The sequence below is a fragment of the Vulpes lagopus genome, chromosome 10 (genome assembly GCF_018345385.1).
Source record: "Vulpes lagopus strain Blue_001 chromosome 10, ASM1834538v1, whole genome shotgun sequence".
Taxonomy (NCBI): domain Eukaryota; kingdom Metazoa; phylum Chordata; class Mammalia; order Carnivora; family Canidae; genus Vulpes; species Vulpes lagopus.
In genome coordinates, this window is record NC_054833.1 from 1,371,466 (window position 1) to 1,387,369 (window position 15,904).

A 15,904-nucleotide genomic window follows, 5' to 3' on the forward strand; every position below is an offset into this window, starting at 1 on the left:
TTTCATTGTATAGGGCAGGAAATTAGACTCAAATGGGTGAAAAGAGCTTTTCTTATGGTTCACGGTTATTATGTGTTTATCTGCTCTATGCTCTGCTCCTTCTAACCCCACTCCACCCCAAGACAATCTTTGCCCCTACCTTTCATAGCCTTCCACTATGAACTAAATATTCATTTACTGTAGAACCTACATGTTAGATGTTGTGGAAAATATATTGTTTTTTGTTTTGGTTTCAAATGCATTGTATAATTAAATGCAGAGAAATGGAGAAATTCATCTTAAGTCTATTAGGAAAGCCTTGCTGTCCTTGAAGAATGGATATATTTTTCTTTCTAAATACAAAGTAACTAACCTCAGTTGGCGGAATGCTCTGTTGGCACCTCTATCTGGGTAACTATAGCATATCATAGATTGTCTTGATCTTGGTCTTCAAGGCTTTCTCCTTTTTCTAAAGCTGACTTATATGTGTTTCAGTTTTTATTTTATCAATCTTAAAGTTATATTGAATCCTTTTTGACACGTGATGGTTATAATAAAATAGATGGCTGTTGCCTATCATTACAGTTAGCAGAAATGTCTTCTAATATAATTGGATCCTAGTTTTCCATTTCTGGCACTGGATTTACAGACCCTTCAGGAGATGAAATGAAAGGCTATAGGCTAATGCACCGCACAATCATAACAATTAGCATTTATTGAACATTTACTTTATGTTAGGCACTGTTTTCATCATTTTACATGAATAAGCTCCCTTATTCCTCACAACAGTCTCTGGGAAGGGAAAGCCAGGAGGCCAGCATCACTGGAACTCCAAAGGAAAATTTGTCCCAAGAGTGAATTTATATAATTCAAGGTAGGACAAAAAGGACCAAAATTTTTATGAGGTTATCTCTCCCTTCAAAAGACTAAAGAGATTGTACTCGTAAATTAAACCCTGCTGGTCTGGATTAAAACTAGAGTCCAGATCTGTATTATACCATGTATTTAGATGGGGCTTCTGAGAGATTTAAGACAATTTCTAACTTCAGAAGCTTCTGGGAAAAAAGCACCTAAAAGAATCAGAAAACAGAAAAGTTTTTAATGCAGGAAAATAAATTCAAACCTCCAGAGGAAAGCACTTCTGAGGTGGGGGACTCAGACTGTCAGATGAGGCAGGATTTGAGAAAGGCCTTTTACAAAGTGTGGACAGGATTTCTGGCGATACCAGGAGGAAAGCAGGACATGTGAAAGGGTGCTATAGAATCATGTGAAAAGGAGCCACGTGAGAATAGGGCATAGTAGACACACAGGAAAGGCCTGCCCACAGGTCCTGGAGAGTAAAGGAAAATAAGTAAATAGATCTAACTGTGGAAGGCCTTGGAATTAAACCATCTGATCTTTTTCCTGGGAACTGTGGCCTCTTTGAACAAGGTAGTGGTTTAGTCAGGCAGCTAGATCAAGACAGGGAGACAAGGGCAGCAGTGTTGACTCTAGTAATCTGGGCCCAAACTGCTGAGCACCTAGCACCTAGCAGCAGCACCAAGAATAGAGGGAGAAAGCAACTCATAAGCCATTTCAGATGAAACCTAGCAGGCTGATTACTTGGGAGAAAGTAGGCAGGAATTACAGATCATTTAGTGACTATTCAGCACTTTGGATGTTTTACAGGGATCTAAAAGATTTTTGTCTTCAAGAAGCTTACAATCTAATTGAGTAACCTCAGGTATTATATATATAACCTGATAAAATGAGATTATTCTGGTCTAACTCTTGCCTAAAGTTCTAGAGCTGATCATTGTTAATCAGAGTGTCTGGGAGGTAGGAAAAGTGTGGTAGGAAAAGCACAGAATAGGATGCCAGAAGAAGTTAAAATTTTAAGGCATAAGCATGGCCAAAAGTGCCAGTTCTGCAAATGTCAAGTAGAAAAAAAAGACTAAGAAATAGGCACTGAATTTGTCCTTGAGAGATCAGCTTTATAGGATTTGGGAGAGTTGGGGCCAGAGGGTGTACATTTCATGAAGTCTATAAACAAAAGAAAAATTTAAAAACTAGGGCAGCATTTTTTTTTTAAATAATGGAAGAACTAAAAGAAAGTCTTAAGACAGTCTTGGTAAGAATAAGATAAAATAATATTAGGATTAATTAGGCACATTAGAACTACGGTTTATACTTTGAGGAAAATCTACTACAGTAAAAAAAGGTGTAAGAGAGAAATCTGTCCTTATAAAAGAGACTGAATTTACCTCAACACTATTATCACCAAACTAGTGGGAAGCTTTTTGTCCTGTTCTGAAGCCAGCTCCTTCTCTTCTGCTACTGGAGCCAGTATCACTCACACTGAAACACTCAGTCACACATTGGATTTCCTCTTTAAGTCAGGGGCTGATGTGCTTGGGAAACAAAGTTCCCTGACTGTTCAGGGACCTAAGCCCCATGGAATAGATAAAGTGGGCAAATACAAGGTGTCAGGTAGGTCTATACACTATGGCTGGAGTCCTCCAGAAGAGGAGATGGACTGTATCAGGTTCTTAAAATCATCCCCTTGTACCAATCACTCATTTGAGCATCTAGTTTACAGAAAGGAAGGCAGGCAGGCTAACTTGAAAGTAGCTTATAGCTAGCTAGTACAGAAGAAAACTTCAAAGATATCTATATTTTTCTTTTCAGCTGTAGGAAGTTAATGCTTTGTGCTCTTTTGTGAACACTGATGAAAGCTCAAATATCATTCTTTGGTGTGAAGTTGCTGATGTCTGATGAGTGTTGAACTTTGACCAAAGGCTTTCCCACAGTCATTACATTTGTAGGGCTTCTCTCCAGTGTGAGTCCTCTGGTGAATAAGAAGGGAAGAGCCCCGACTGAAGCCCTTCCCACACTCTCTGCACTCATGGGGCTTCTCTCCCGTGTGGATTCTCTGGTGCTCGGTGAGGGATGAGCCTCGACTGAACACTTTCCCACACTCACAGCATGCATAGGGGTTCTCTCCAGTGTGTGTTCTCTGGTGCTCAATAAGGGAGGAGATCCAGCTGAAGGCCTTTCCACATTCACTGCACTCATAGGGGTTCTCGCCAGTGTGGATTCGTTGGTGCTGAATTATGGTGGAACGGTCACCAAAGGCTTTCCCACATTCATTACACTTGTAGGGTTTTTCTTGAGTGTGGGTTCGCTGATGTTGACTGAGGTTAGTACTTCGGCTGAAGGCTTTTCCACATTCACTGCATTCGTATGGTTTTTCTCCAGTGTGGATCCTCTGATGTAGACTAAGATGAGTGCTCCGGCTAAAAGCTTTCCCACAGTCACTGCATTCATATGGCTTCTCTCCAGTGTGAGTTCTCTGGTGCTCAATAAGGTGTGTACTTCGGCTAAAAGTCTTCCCACACTCATTGCATTCAAAAGGTTTTTCTCCACCATGAATTCTACTGTGAATGATAAGGTCTGATTTATAACTGAAGGCTTTCCCACACTCAATGCATTTACAAAGTTTCTTTTGTGGGAAAAGTTTTTGGTGTTTAATAAAGTCTGAATTATCTTTGGAATTCTTCCTAGACATGGGGGATCTAGCTCCCTTTGGAATGTCCTGCTGTATATTAGCTTTTGAGCTTAGGCTAAATTTACTGATTCAGGAGCTCTCTCCCTAGTGAAAATTTCCTTGAGGGTCATTGACACTTTTCTGATGGCTGTTTTATCAAAAGATATCTTCTGTACAGGACATTTTGTCTGCCTTGATAACCGGCCCTTGCCTTTATAGGCCTCTTCATTTGCAGGACCTTGGGCAGTATTCCCTGAGAATTTCCATCGCTGACCCTGAAAACTTTAGTTCTTCAGAAATAGCCTGATAGGTGTAGATGCTTTGGCTCAGTTCAAATCTCCCTATCTGAAAGACATTTAAAGTGCAGATGTCACCTGCATCTAGTATGGAGAACAAGGAAAATAAACCATCAGAAAAAGAAAAAAAAAAAATGACAAAAATTTGCAATTCATGCACACTAGTAACTTTATATGGGAAGAAAACAAAAAGGGACAGTTAGAGGAGGGAAGTGAATGGGGCAGAAGAGATAATAGGCAGAATTTTTTTACTTAGCACAGGGAGCTCAGAGACATCAGGATATACCAGGATATACAGGAAGGGTGACTGCGTACTATGCTGAGCCCAAAAAAATGGAAATAAGCAGATATGCCAGTTGATGAGCAGAGAGTAGGGGATTAGGAGGTAAAATGATCTGTCAGTTACTGTAACTGATCATCAGCAATGGTAAATGGGAGAAAGGAAAGGGATGAGACTCTGAAGTGTAGAAAAGATACCCTCTAAAAAAGCAAACAGTAAGGATGATTCTACCAAGCTTGGATGTAATCATTTTCACGGGATTGAGAGAGAATAGGATTTAAGATATGCTATCTACAACACTGCCACCCCTACCTGTCTCCCCACCATCCTTCCAATTAGTTTAGAAATTCTTCTAAACAACACTACTATCAGAATTCACCCAGGCCAGTTCATATTTATCTGACAAATAGAAAGCAGACTCAAGTTACCCGGCGAATTCCAAGAGGTCAGACTAGAACTCATGTCTCTTAAATATCAAATTGGTGGTCTTTTCATGGTGTCACTTACCCAAACAGGTAGTTTCACTCACTGCCCTCTTCGGTTTCCTGAAGATTCAGCTATCACAGCTGTTCTCTCTCTAACTGAAGGACCATGTCCAGTTCACATGCTGGGATTTCTGATGGGAAATGATGATTTAACACAAGGCTCTGGGTCTGGAGACACAGGGCTATTCAGAGTGCAATCTTAATGCTTTGACCTATAGAAACAATAGTGTAAACGTTCAGAAACTGTGGGAGGAGGGCCTGGTGAAAATGGCTTTCTGAAAGAGGCCAAAATTGGGTTCCAGAAGGTTATACACATTCACATCAGAATCCCCTGTGGAACTTATTATTCAAGATACTTGGGCTTTGCTTCAGAGCTAATAGGTATGATATGGGGCCCAGACATTTGTATTTTATAACTTCATCTAACTTGACAAGTAGAATTGTCCAAAAAGAACCTTGGAAACATACTCTGGGTTGCCTGAAAAATGTGCTCCCCAACAAACGTTCATCACAGAGCAGGAGGGTCTAAAATATAAACTCAGCCTTCCCCACTAATGCTTTTTCTTTAAGCCATTCTCTTGTGGATTCCTCTTGAGCACTTGTGCTTGACGATAGGCTACAAACTATAGCATTTCCTCTAAAGCTTCTTCTCACAGCATAGTTTAAACTCCCCTGGGTCAAGACATAATTTAGTTTCACAGGTATTTCCTTTCTTGTAGACTGGGAACCTCCCAGATGCACAGGTAAACCTTGTACATCCACCAAAAAGTCATGCATACAGAACCTCAATGGCAGTATGATGATGTTGTTGGGACTCAACTTTGCCAAAACCATGCCTTTCATCTGGAAACAGAGAACACAGAAGCCCTACCACTAGACTAAATAAGTCTCATTTATATAGAACCTTCCAGTAAGATCCAGCTGCATACTTTATGGTACCATCATTCCTTAGTAGGAATTTGCCTTCTTACAAGGTTGGCTGGCCTCATTCTTATAGCAGAGACACTTCAGCTTCTCCATCATTACTCTGTTGACACTTCACTGTTATTTCTTTTATTACAGTAATTCTCAAGGCAGTAGTACTACTTCTCAGGGAGAGTTCCGGGAATTGATGAGGGTTTTTTGGGGATTGTCATGTTGATTGGATGGTGCTATTGGAATTTAGTGGGGGTCAGGGATAATGGATATTCCTGCAAAACAAAAAAATGTTCCTCATCCTGTATGACTTTCAAAAAAGTTGTTAATAGGGGCGCCTGGGTGGCTCAGTCGGTTAAGTGTCTGACACTTGATTTGGCTCATGTCATGATCTCAGGTTGTGAGATCCAGCCCTGTGTTAAGTTCTGTGCTGGGCATGAAGCCTGCTTAAGATTCTCTCTCTCCTCTCTTTGCCCCTCCCCCTGCTCTAAAAAAAGTTAAGGGACACCTGGGTGGCTCAGCAGTTGAGCATCAGCCTTCCGCTCAAGGCGTGATCCTGGAGTCCCAGGATCGAGTCCCACATCAGGCTTCCTGCATGGAGCCTGCTTCTCCCTCTGCCTGTGTCTCTGCCATTCTTTCTGTGTCTCTCATGAATAAATAAATAAAATCTTTAAAAATAAATAAATAAATAAATAAATAAATAAATAAATAATTTTTAAAAAGTTAATAGTTACCTTAGGCTAGAACATAACACTATATTACATAGAGCTACAATATATTTTGCATAGCTGATAGATATTGGAAAATTAAGGAAATAAGGAATTAAGTAGAATTAAGGAAATTCTACTTTTCTCCTTCTTTGGATGTTAAGAATTGTTCACCATTTCAGGAAAATTAAACCACTTATGGAGTTAGATTCACATATAGGACATTCATGTATCAGGCTATATTTGGAGCTGTTGTATGCACAGTGATTCTGTGAATAGGTGCAGGCCTCTATTTCATCCAATCTGTACACAATGAAAGATATACTATCCTAGGGGGGAGGGGCAAGATGGCGGAGGAGCAGGGTCCCCAAGTCACCTGTCCTCAACAAATTACCTAGAAAACCATCCAATCATCCTGAAAATCTACGAATTCGGCCTGAGATTTAAAGAGAGACCAGCTGGAACGCTACAGTGAGAAGAGTTCGCGCTTCTATCAAGGTAGGAAGACGGGGAAAAAGAAATAAAGACACAAAGGCCTCCAAGGGGGAGGGGCCCCGAGGAGCCGGGCTGAGGCCGGGGCGAGTGTCCCCAGGGCAGGAGAGCCCCGTCCCGGAGGAGCAGGAGCTGCACCAACCTTCCCCGCGGAAAGGGGCTCCCCGGGAATTGGAGCAGGATCCCCAGAAAGGCGGGGACGCCCTCGGGCTCCCTGGGACGGACAGTAACAGAGGAACTGCGCCCCGGGAGACGCGCCGAGCTCCCTAAGGGCTGCAGCGCTCGGTGGGACACGGAGCAGCTCGGAGGGGCTCGGGCGGCGGCTCCGCGGAGGGGGCTGCGGGGCGGGAGCGCGAATCCAACAGCGCAGGCCCCGGAGCACAGGGCGCCGGGACACAGCCCGGGATCCGGCCTCCCCCAGGGACAGGCAGAGGCCGGGAGGGCCCAGGACAGCGAGGACGCTCCTGCCTGGAACTGAGCAGATCAGCGGCCCCGCCCGGGAGCCCCCGGGCCCTGCAGACGGAGAGCCCCGGAGCTACTGCGGGAGCTGACTCCAGGGTCCCAGAGCTGCCCCCGCCACTGTGGCTTCCTCCCGGGGCCTCACGGGGTAAACACCCCCACTGAGCCCTGCACCAGGCAGGGGCAGAGCAGCTCCCCCAAGTGCTAACACCTGAAAATCAGCACAGCAGGCCCCTCCCCCAGAAGACCAGCGAGACGGACCAGTTCCAAGGGAAGTCAAGGGACTTAAAGTGTACAGAATCGGAAGATACTCCCCCGTGTTTTTTGTTTTTGTTTTTGTTTTTTTTTGTTTTGTTTTTGGTTTTTTTGTTTTGTTTTTGTTTTGTTTTGTGCTTTTTTTTCTTTCTTTCTTCTTGATTTCTGATTGCTTTCCCCACCCTATCCCCCCCTTTTTTTTTCTTTTTTCTCCTTTCTTTCTTTTTCTTTCTTTTTCTTCTCTTTTTCCCCCTTTTTTTCTTCTTTCTCTTTTTTCTTTTTCTCTTTTCTTTCCTTCTCTCTCTTTTTCTCCTTTTCCCAATACAACTTGTTTTTGGCCACTCTGCACTGAGCAAAATGACTAGAAGGAAAACCTCACCTCAAAAAAAAGAATCAGAAACAGCCCTCTCTCCCACAGAGTTACAAAATATGGATTACAATTCAATGTCAGAAAGCCAATTCAGAAGCACTATTTTACAGCTACTGGTGGCTCTAGAATATATACTATCCTAATATAAATTCTTTCCTTCATATCAGAGTTAGATAATATATTGATATTCAGAAATTATATCTATAGGTAATATTATCTGTAAGTTTTACTTCAGGATAGCAAAAGGGACTTCTGTTCACAGTGGAATATTACTACATTAGTACATTTTATATTCCATCCTGGAGAAGAGATATAGAAAATGTTTAGGTTTTTGGTGGTTTAGGTCTTCCCTCTAATCAGGAAGATCTGAAATTTGAAAATCTTTGTAAATTGTCTTCCTAGGACCATGAAAACATAAGCTACCTAAAATTAAGCAGAATATCCTGACTAGAGAAAAGAACTAGGACAGAAGTCAAAGGAGATGGCCAGTTTGAGGTTGAGAGTTCTCCTTCATGCTCGTTCACACCTTGGGATTGACAAACTGAGCCAATGTGCTATAGGTTTATCTACATAATTCAATTCACATATATACCATGTAGTACAGGTAACCCAAACTGTAGTTGTTTTGGCATTTCAAATAAATTCATTATATATAAATAAGTATAATATACATTTTATGTTAGTATATGTGACACATGATTGATAACATTGAAACTCCACTGGGGAAAGTTTCGACATTAAAACAGAAGACCCTAACTTGGGAGATTCTTTAGGTCTTGTGGGTCTGCCCATTATAAACATTTTATGAATATGGACTCATTTATGCTTCACAACAGTGAGTGGGGTACTATTGTTATTTCCATAATACAAATGAAGAACTGAGAAAAGAAGAGGTTAAGTAATTTGGCCCAAAGCTAAGTGTTAAATACTGGACTCAAACTCACTAGAGAACAACACTTGAGTTGCACTCTCCACTCCTGTGGCCCCTAAATGGCCAAGAAATTAACCTCCACCAATCCCAGGGTACCAGCATGACCGTAACCACAGTACACCATGGGGGTTTATAGAGAGTTTCTCTGAAAGGTGACTGCCCTGAGAGGCTACAGTGAGTCCCAGTCATGCAAAAGCCCTATCTACATAACCTGAGCATTAAATTTTCGGGTCACCTCAGTGCATGTGGCACCGCTGGCACGATGCAGTGAAACATTAGATAGAGGTCCTGTGATGTAAGCATTTACCAGGTAATCTGGACTTAAAAAAAAAATCTATTTATTCATTTGAGTGGAGAGGGCAGAGGGAGAGGCAGAGAGAGAATTTCAGCAGTCTAAGCACAGAACCCAATGAGTTTGATCCCACAACCCTGAAATCATGATCTGAGCTGAAACCAAGAGTTGGATGCTTAACTGACTGTGCCACCCAGGCGCCTCGGTAATCTGAATTTTGATCGTAGTTCTATTGATAGCTATATAAAAACCAGGGGAAAGTAATCAATCTATTTATGTTTCATCTGTCCAATGAAGATGTTGGACTTGATTGTTTGGTACAAAGCTTTCTGATTCCTGGAGTTTAGTTTTAGGTCCCAAATACTAAGGCACATACATTTGTGCTTAGACTAAGGGGATTAGACTAATGTGAACTTTGTCTTTTTCAAATCACCAGAGACATGTGAGATCCTAGGGTCCATGTTTCAGATAAAACCACTAAGAAACAGGCCAGTAAGGTGTTCTTCAAACACCTAATGATGAAATTGAGGAAAGGAGGAAGACATTAAGGGTAATAAGTCAGCAGGCAAACAAGGAATAGTCCTATCCTGGGCAAAATGTGGCAGACTCACCCAAGGGAAGTTCTACGAAAAGAGATATAAATGTATCGCCTGCTTGGTGAAATGACACCCTCAGAAAAGAAGGAAGAATCCTTTACTTACATGCGACATATGGGACATAGCTCTTCTAGTAAGATGACAATTGCCTTTACCTCTTCTGCCTCCTCTTGGCTTTCTTTTGGGTCAAAGGCAAAGCTAGCAAAGGCCGTATCCCAGGCAGCCAGAATCACTGGTCTAGTAATGTCCACATCTGGCCAACTGAATGCAACTGTAAGGGTTGAGGTAAAACAAATGCCTGAAAGCAAGCCTACCTCCTCCCATAGACATTGATGTGTGACCCAAAGTCTCTAGTTCTTTAATGATAAAAAGTAAAAGGGATGGATCTGGACCAAGTCTAAACCCTCCCTAAACTCCCTAGGTGATCTGAGGCCAAAATCCAGGCTCTTTATGAATTTCCTCACATGGGATAGGAGTTCAAGCAGAGTATGACAGCAGTCTCTTAATTACTTCTGAGGATCAAAGCGGAAGGCAGCTCACACTGCTCCACCACCATAAGGCTGGGCATCCCTGGGCAAGTCTACTCACCTTTCTGAAAGTCTGGTCCCACACTGTAAGATGGCATACCTCAGTCCTTACTTTTCTCACAAAGCTTCTGTTAATGCTACAAGTTAAAAGACAGCAAAGCATTTACAATAAAGAATATCATATATAACATAAAGAGATATTATTGCAGTGTACATCTCAAATGAATTAATTTTAAAATTGTGAGGGTGTACATTTAAGCAAAGATGCTCTCAGAGAATGTGTGAGGCTCTCTTCAGCGGCTACTGCTCTAGAGCAGGGACAGATGAGTTCTTTTTCCTGGCTTTGGAGGATGCACTTGAAGGCAGGCCTGGTGTGTGTGACAAAAGTCTCAGTGGGGAACCCTCAGATATTTCAGAGAGGCTAGGAAGTTATTGTCTCTGCAAGCTCAGAGCCATTCCCTTGCTCAGGTGCCATCCAAGGGATTTCTCTGCCATAGAGTGGCAAGTCCTTTTCTCTTTTCCTCCTTTCTACCTCTGGATCACCTTACTGCTTTATACATACTGTAGCCCCACCAAATCATTATTCTCTCAAGTACAGAGGTCATAAGTGCCGCAGCACCAGCCAACCTAGTCTGCTTTTCTGGGACTAACTTCCCACCGCTGTCCACCTTCTATTACCCTAACCATCTGAAATTCTTTTGACCATGCCATTTCCTCTTCAAATCAATTTGTAATCCAGCAAGACTTCTCCCTTATTTCTATTCCCTTCAGTATTAAGAATTTCTCTCATTCAGAAGGAAGCAGGTTCTGAAGGTTCTGGGATAGCTATTGTCCAGGGGCTTTGTTTTCTGGTCTTGGGCGGACTGCTTGCTGGAGACCTTGCCTATGCACAAAGGAATCAGTACCAGGGCCCAGGCATCCAGAGTTCGACCCTGGAACACAGATTGTCAAGTCCTGAAACCTACTAACAACAGATAGTCTTCAGGCAACAGTGTTCACAGAAACTGGTTCAAAATAACACAGAATTTGATACACAGAACTTGTCAATAAAGAAGGACCTACTATCCGAAGTACCAACTATTAACATCAGAACCATAAAATAAAAGCTACTACTCACAAGCTGTGTAACTTCAAGGAAGGTGCTTCATTTCTGTGTGCCTCAGTTTCCTCATGGGCACCATGGGGATACTAAGAGTATACGTCATGGGGTGATTGCGAGGTTAAAGTCAGTCGGGGTAGAAACTCAAGGGCCAGTGATAGAATCACCCAGGGGCCCTTCGACTTGTGGCGTGGGGGGGAGGGGGGTCTGGGGGTCCAGGGGAGCGGAGCGCTGGGGGAGCCAGGGGGACGGGGGGCTGGGGGGGAGGGCGGGGCTGGAGCGGCCCAGGGGAGCGGGGATGCAGCTGGAGGCCACCGTCTGGCCGCAGCGCAGTCCCAGGACAGCACCGGCTCCCTGGCCAGCGCACCCCGAGTCTCAGGTGTGGAGGCGCCTCCCGGCAGGGTCTACAACCAACCCGCTCGGGCTTTGGGCTAGAAAAGGGCCTCCCAGGGCCTCCGGGCCCTCCCGCCCAGACCAGGCCCGGTGCCTGGCGTCCGGCGCCCTGAGCGTTGCACTCACCGGCCGCCTCCAGCCCCGCGTCGGGACACACCGAGGCCGGGACACACCCGCGGCCGGACCTACTCTGCATGGAACCCGAGTGCGCGGCGCGGGAGGGAGCCGGAAGGCTTAGCGCGGAGCCCGCGCGCCCGCCCGCTGCTCGCTCGCTCACCCAGCCGGCCCGGGCAGCAGCGCCTCCCCGCGCGCTCGGTGGGGCCCGGCCTCGTCCTCCCGGCGCTGGCCGCCTCGTCCTCCCCGCGCAGACCTGCACCAGGACTACTGAGCGGGTGGGGAGCGTGGGCGCGCGGCTCTGCGCCTGCGCGGGAGAGCTGGCCCGCGGTGTGCGGAGCCCGTCCCGCGTGGGGGAGGGGGGTGCTGCGAGGTCGCAGGGGGTGGGGCCCCGGGCCCCTGGACAGCCTGGTGCGCGCCACTTGGCGCAGCTCGGACCCTTGCTGCCCAGGTGGTTGGGAGCTGCGGACCCGCCCAGGTCCCCGGCCTGCGCAGGGTCCCCCGAACGCGGCTCTTCCAAGGCCCTCTGCGGGCGGCCCCGTGCTCACGGCGGAGACCTGGCTCTGCCCGCCTCCAGATCCCTCCGGAGCTGTAGCGACGTACCCTAATCTGTTAGATTCCTACACAAAATTCAGAAGAAGGGGATCCCTGGGTGGCTCAGTGGTTTAGCGCCTGCCTTCGGCCCGGGGCGCGATCCTGGAGTCCCGGGATTGACTCCCACATCAGGCTCCCAGCATGGAGCCTGCTTCTCCCTCTGCCTGTGTCTCCGCCTCTCTCTCTCTGTACTCTCATAAATAAATAAATAAAATCTTAAAAAAAAAAAAAAGGCAGAGCTATTGCCTTATTAAAAGAAGAAGAAGAAGAAGAAGAAGAAGAAGAAGAAGAAGAAGAAGAAGAAGAAGAAGAAGAAGAAGAAGAAGAAGAAGAAGAAGAAGAAGAAGAAGAAGAAGAAGAAGAAGAAGAAGAAGAAGAAGAAGAAGAAGAAGAAGAAGAAGAAGAAGAAAAGACAGTGTCATGGCACCAAAATCAGTACAATTGTTCGGGCCCTTCATAGGGGACAGCACCGATGGGGCGAGGTACGTCGGAGTAGTGTGGCGCAGAGGAGGAGAAACAGTGGAAGATCCCGGAGGGAACTGATGGACCAGAGTGGAGAGCGTGCGCCGAGCTGTGGACCGGGTGTGTGACCGCCGTGTGTAGGGGCCACGGAGTAATCCAAGAGCACCAGGATCCCGATCCTAGATCTACAAGGGACCCGGAGACCGTCTACTGTTGCCATTTTCATTATATTTTTATTTGAAATTTCAAATCGTAGTAAAATATACCCAACACAAAATTTCCCATTTTAGCTATTTTAAATTGCATGGGGAAGTTTTTAGTGTATTCAGAATGTTGTGCAAACACTACCACCATCTGATTTCAGAACATTTCCTCACCCCAAAAGAACCCTGGAACACACTGAGCAGTCACTCCTCATCACCCTCCTCCCCACCCCTAGTAATTCCATTTTACTTCCTGCATCTATGAATTTGCCTGTTCTAGACAACACATGTAAGTGGAATAGTACATAATTTATCTTTTAGTATCTGGTTTATCTCAATTAGCATGTTTTCAAGGTTAATCCATGTTACAGGGTGTGTCATGTTATAGCATGTATTGTGTTATAGTGTGTTCCAAGTTCATCCATATTATAGCATGATCCATTCATCTCTTGTTCAACACTCAGGTTGTTTCTACCTTTCGGCTGTTGTGAATACTACTGCTGTGAACGTTGGTTACAAGCACCTGAGTCCTTATTTTCAGTTCTTGTTTTAATTCCTGTTGTGATTTTGACCAGGGTTGCATTAAATATATGCATCCATCTTGAAGAGGTGGTGTCTAAAAAATATTGATCTTCAGTTTATGAACATGGTATATTTCTCAATTTATTTAAGTTTTCTTTAATGTTCTGAACCATCTATTTAGTTTTCAGTTTAAAGTTCATACATGTGTTTTGTTAACTTTAACCCTAAATAGTTTATGGCTTTTATAATAGAAATGGAATCATTTGCATTTCATTTTCTGGTTGTTTGCTTCTAGTAATAGAAAGACAATTTTTAAAAAGAATTTTACTTATTATTTTAGAAAGAAAGAAGCTCAAGCAAGGGGAGGAGCAGAGGGAGGGAGAATGTCAGGTAGAATCTCAGGTAGACTCTTCACTGAGCATGGAGCCTTGGCTCCATCTCACGACACTGAGATCATGACCTGAGCTGCGAAATCGAGTTGGACACTTACCTGACTGAGTTACCTGGGTGCCCTGGCAATTGATCTTTTTTATACTGATCTTATATTGTATCACCTTGTTATATTTACTTATTTTTTTCAGTAATTGTTTTGTAGGTTCCTTGGGGTTTTCCATATAAATAATGTGAATATAGAGTTATACTTCTTCTTTCCCAATCTTTAGGCCTTCTATTTGTCTTATTTTATTAAATCTTTGGTTATTATCTGTTTATTCCTCATATTTATTACTTTTATTTCACCAGCTAGAGCCTCTAGTACAATGCTGAATGGATATGATAAGAGCAGATGCCTATGTCCTATATTCAATCTTAGCAGAAATTTTTATATTTCACCATTAAATAAATCAGTTGTATTAAATTGTAGAATTTTGATTCTATTCCTAGTTTGCTAAGACTTTTTAAAAAATAAATTGGTATTGAATTTTATCACCTTTTCTGCATCTATTTAAAAGATCATGTAATTTTCTTCTTTATTTTGTTAATATGAATTACATCAATTACTCAAATGTTGTGTAAACCTTACATTTCAGGCATAAACCCCATGTGATCCTGACATATTATTTTGTTTAAATACTGATGGATTCTTGATCTCAGGATCATGAAATCAAGCCCTATGTTGGGCTCTGCACTCAGTGTGGAGTCTGCCTGCGATTGTCTCTCCCTCTGCCCCTTCTCCCACTCTTTTTCTCTCTCTAAAATAAAAATAAGTAAATCTTTTTTAAAAAAAGTTTTAAATGTTGGTGGATCCTATCTGATAGTACACTTTTAAGGATTGTTGCATCTATGTTCATGAAGGATATTGATCTATAATTTTATCATATTTTTGTTGGGATTTGGTGTCAGGATTATGCTGTCCCCATAAAACAACCTGGTAACTGTTCCCTTCCCTTCCTTTATATTTTTGGGAAGATTTGGGGGAAGTATAGTATTATTTCTTCCTTATGTGTTTGATGGAATTTACCATGTGGGCCCGGAGGGTTGTTTTCTCTTCTCTTCTCTTCTCTTCTCTTCTCTTCTCTTCTCTTCTCTTCTCTTCTCTTCTCTTCTCTTCTCTTCTCTTCTCTTCTCTTCTCCTCTCCTCTCCTCTCCTCTCCTCTCCTCTCCTCTCCTCTCCTCTCCTCTCTTCTCTTCTCTCTCTTCTCTTCTCTCTCTTCTCTTCTCTCTCTCTTCTCTTCTCTTCTCTTCTCTTCTCTTCTCTTCTCTTCTCTTCTCTTCTCTTCTCTTCTTTCTCTTCTCTCCTCTTCTTCTTTTCTTTTTTGTAGTATTCTATTTAATAATGCATTAAATTTCTTTAATAAACACAGGGCTATTTATTCATATTTTCTATTTCCTCTTGTGCTAGTTTCATTGTATTTTTCATAGAATTTTCCGATTTCATCTTAGTTGGATTTAGTGGCAGGAGTTTGTTCATACTAATACCCTTACTATTTTTTTGATGTCTACAGAATCTGTAATGATATCTTCTGCTCTTTATTCATATTGATAAGTTGTGTGCTTTCTCTTTTTTCTTGATCAGCTTTTCTAGGAAGTATGAATTTTACCAATATTTAAAAAAAACTACTTTTTCCATTGATTTTTCTTAAACCTTTGTCTATTTTCTACTTCATTGCCTTCTAGTCTTTAACAGCTATTTACTTAGTTGGGGTTTAATATGCTCTTTTCCTAGCTTCTCAAAATAGACACTTACATAATTGATTTTAAATCTTTTTATCTAATATAAACATTTAAAGGTACAAACTTCCCTCTAACAGAGCTGTTCAGCAAGATCTCATGCATTTTGCTATGTTGCACTTTTACTATCATTTAGTTTGAAATATTTTCTGATTTCCCTAATGATTTTTTCCTTTGACTCACAAGTTACTTAGAAATGTGTTTTTAATTTCTAAATGTCTCAGTCTTTTCTCAATTG

The 15,904-nt window shown here is 42.9% G+C and overlaps 1 protein-coding gene across 7 annotated transcripts; it reads right to left on the reverse strand.

Annotated features, from left to right (window-relative positions):
• Positions 1–666: 666 nt before the first annotated feature.
• On the reverse strand, positions 667–12,457 carry ZNF391 (zinc finger protein 391). 7 transcript variants are annotated; one of them, XM_041771532.1, is made up of 5 exons: positions 11,729–11,992; positions 10,172–10,247; positions 9,689–9,854; positions 4,589–4,778; positions 667–3,850 (listed from the first exon to the last, which is right to left on the reverse strand). In XM_041771532.1, the coding sequence occupies exon 5, from the start codon at positions 3,524–3,526 to the stop codon at positions 2,702–2,704; it is 825 nt and encodes a 274-aa protein (XP_041627466.1). In that variant the 5' UTR covers positions 3,527–3,850; positions 4,589–4,778; positions 9,689–9,854; positions 10,172–10,247; positions 11,729–11,992; the 3' UTR covers positions 667–2,701. The 7 variants fall into 7 exon arrangements, with proteins under 7 accessions (XP_041627466.1, XP_041627468.1, XP_041627471.1 ...); XM_041771534.1 differs by lacking the exon at positions 9,689–9,854 and adding an exon at positions 11,228–11,298; XM_041771537.1 differs by lacking the exon at positions 9,689–9,854 and adding an exon at positions 11,228–11,298 and having other exon boundaries at positions 11,880–11,963.
• Between the last annotated feature and the right edge of the window lie 3,447 nt (positions 12,458–15,904).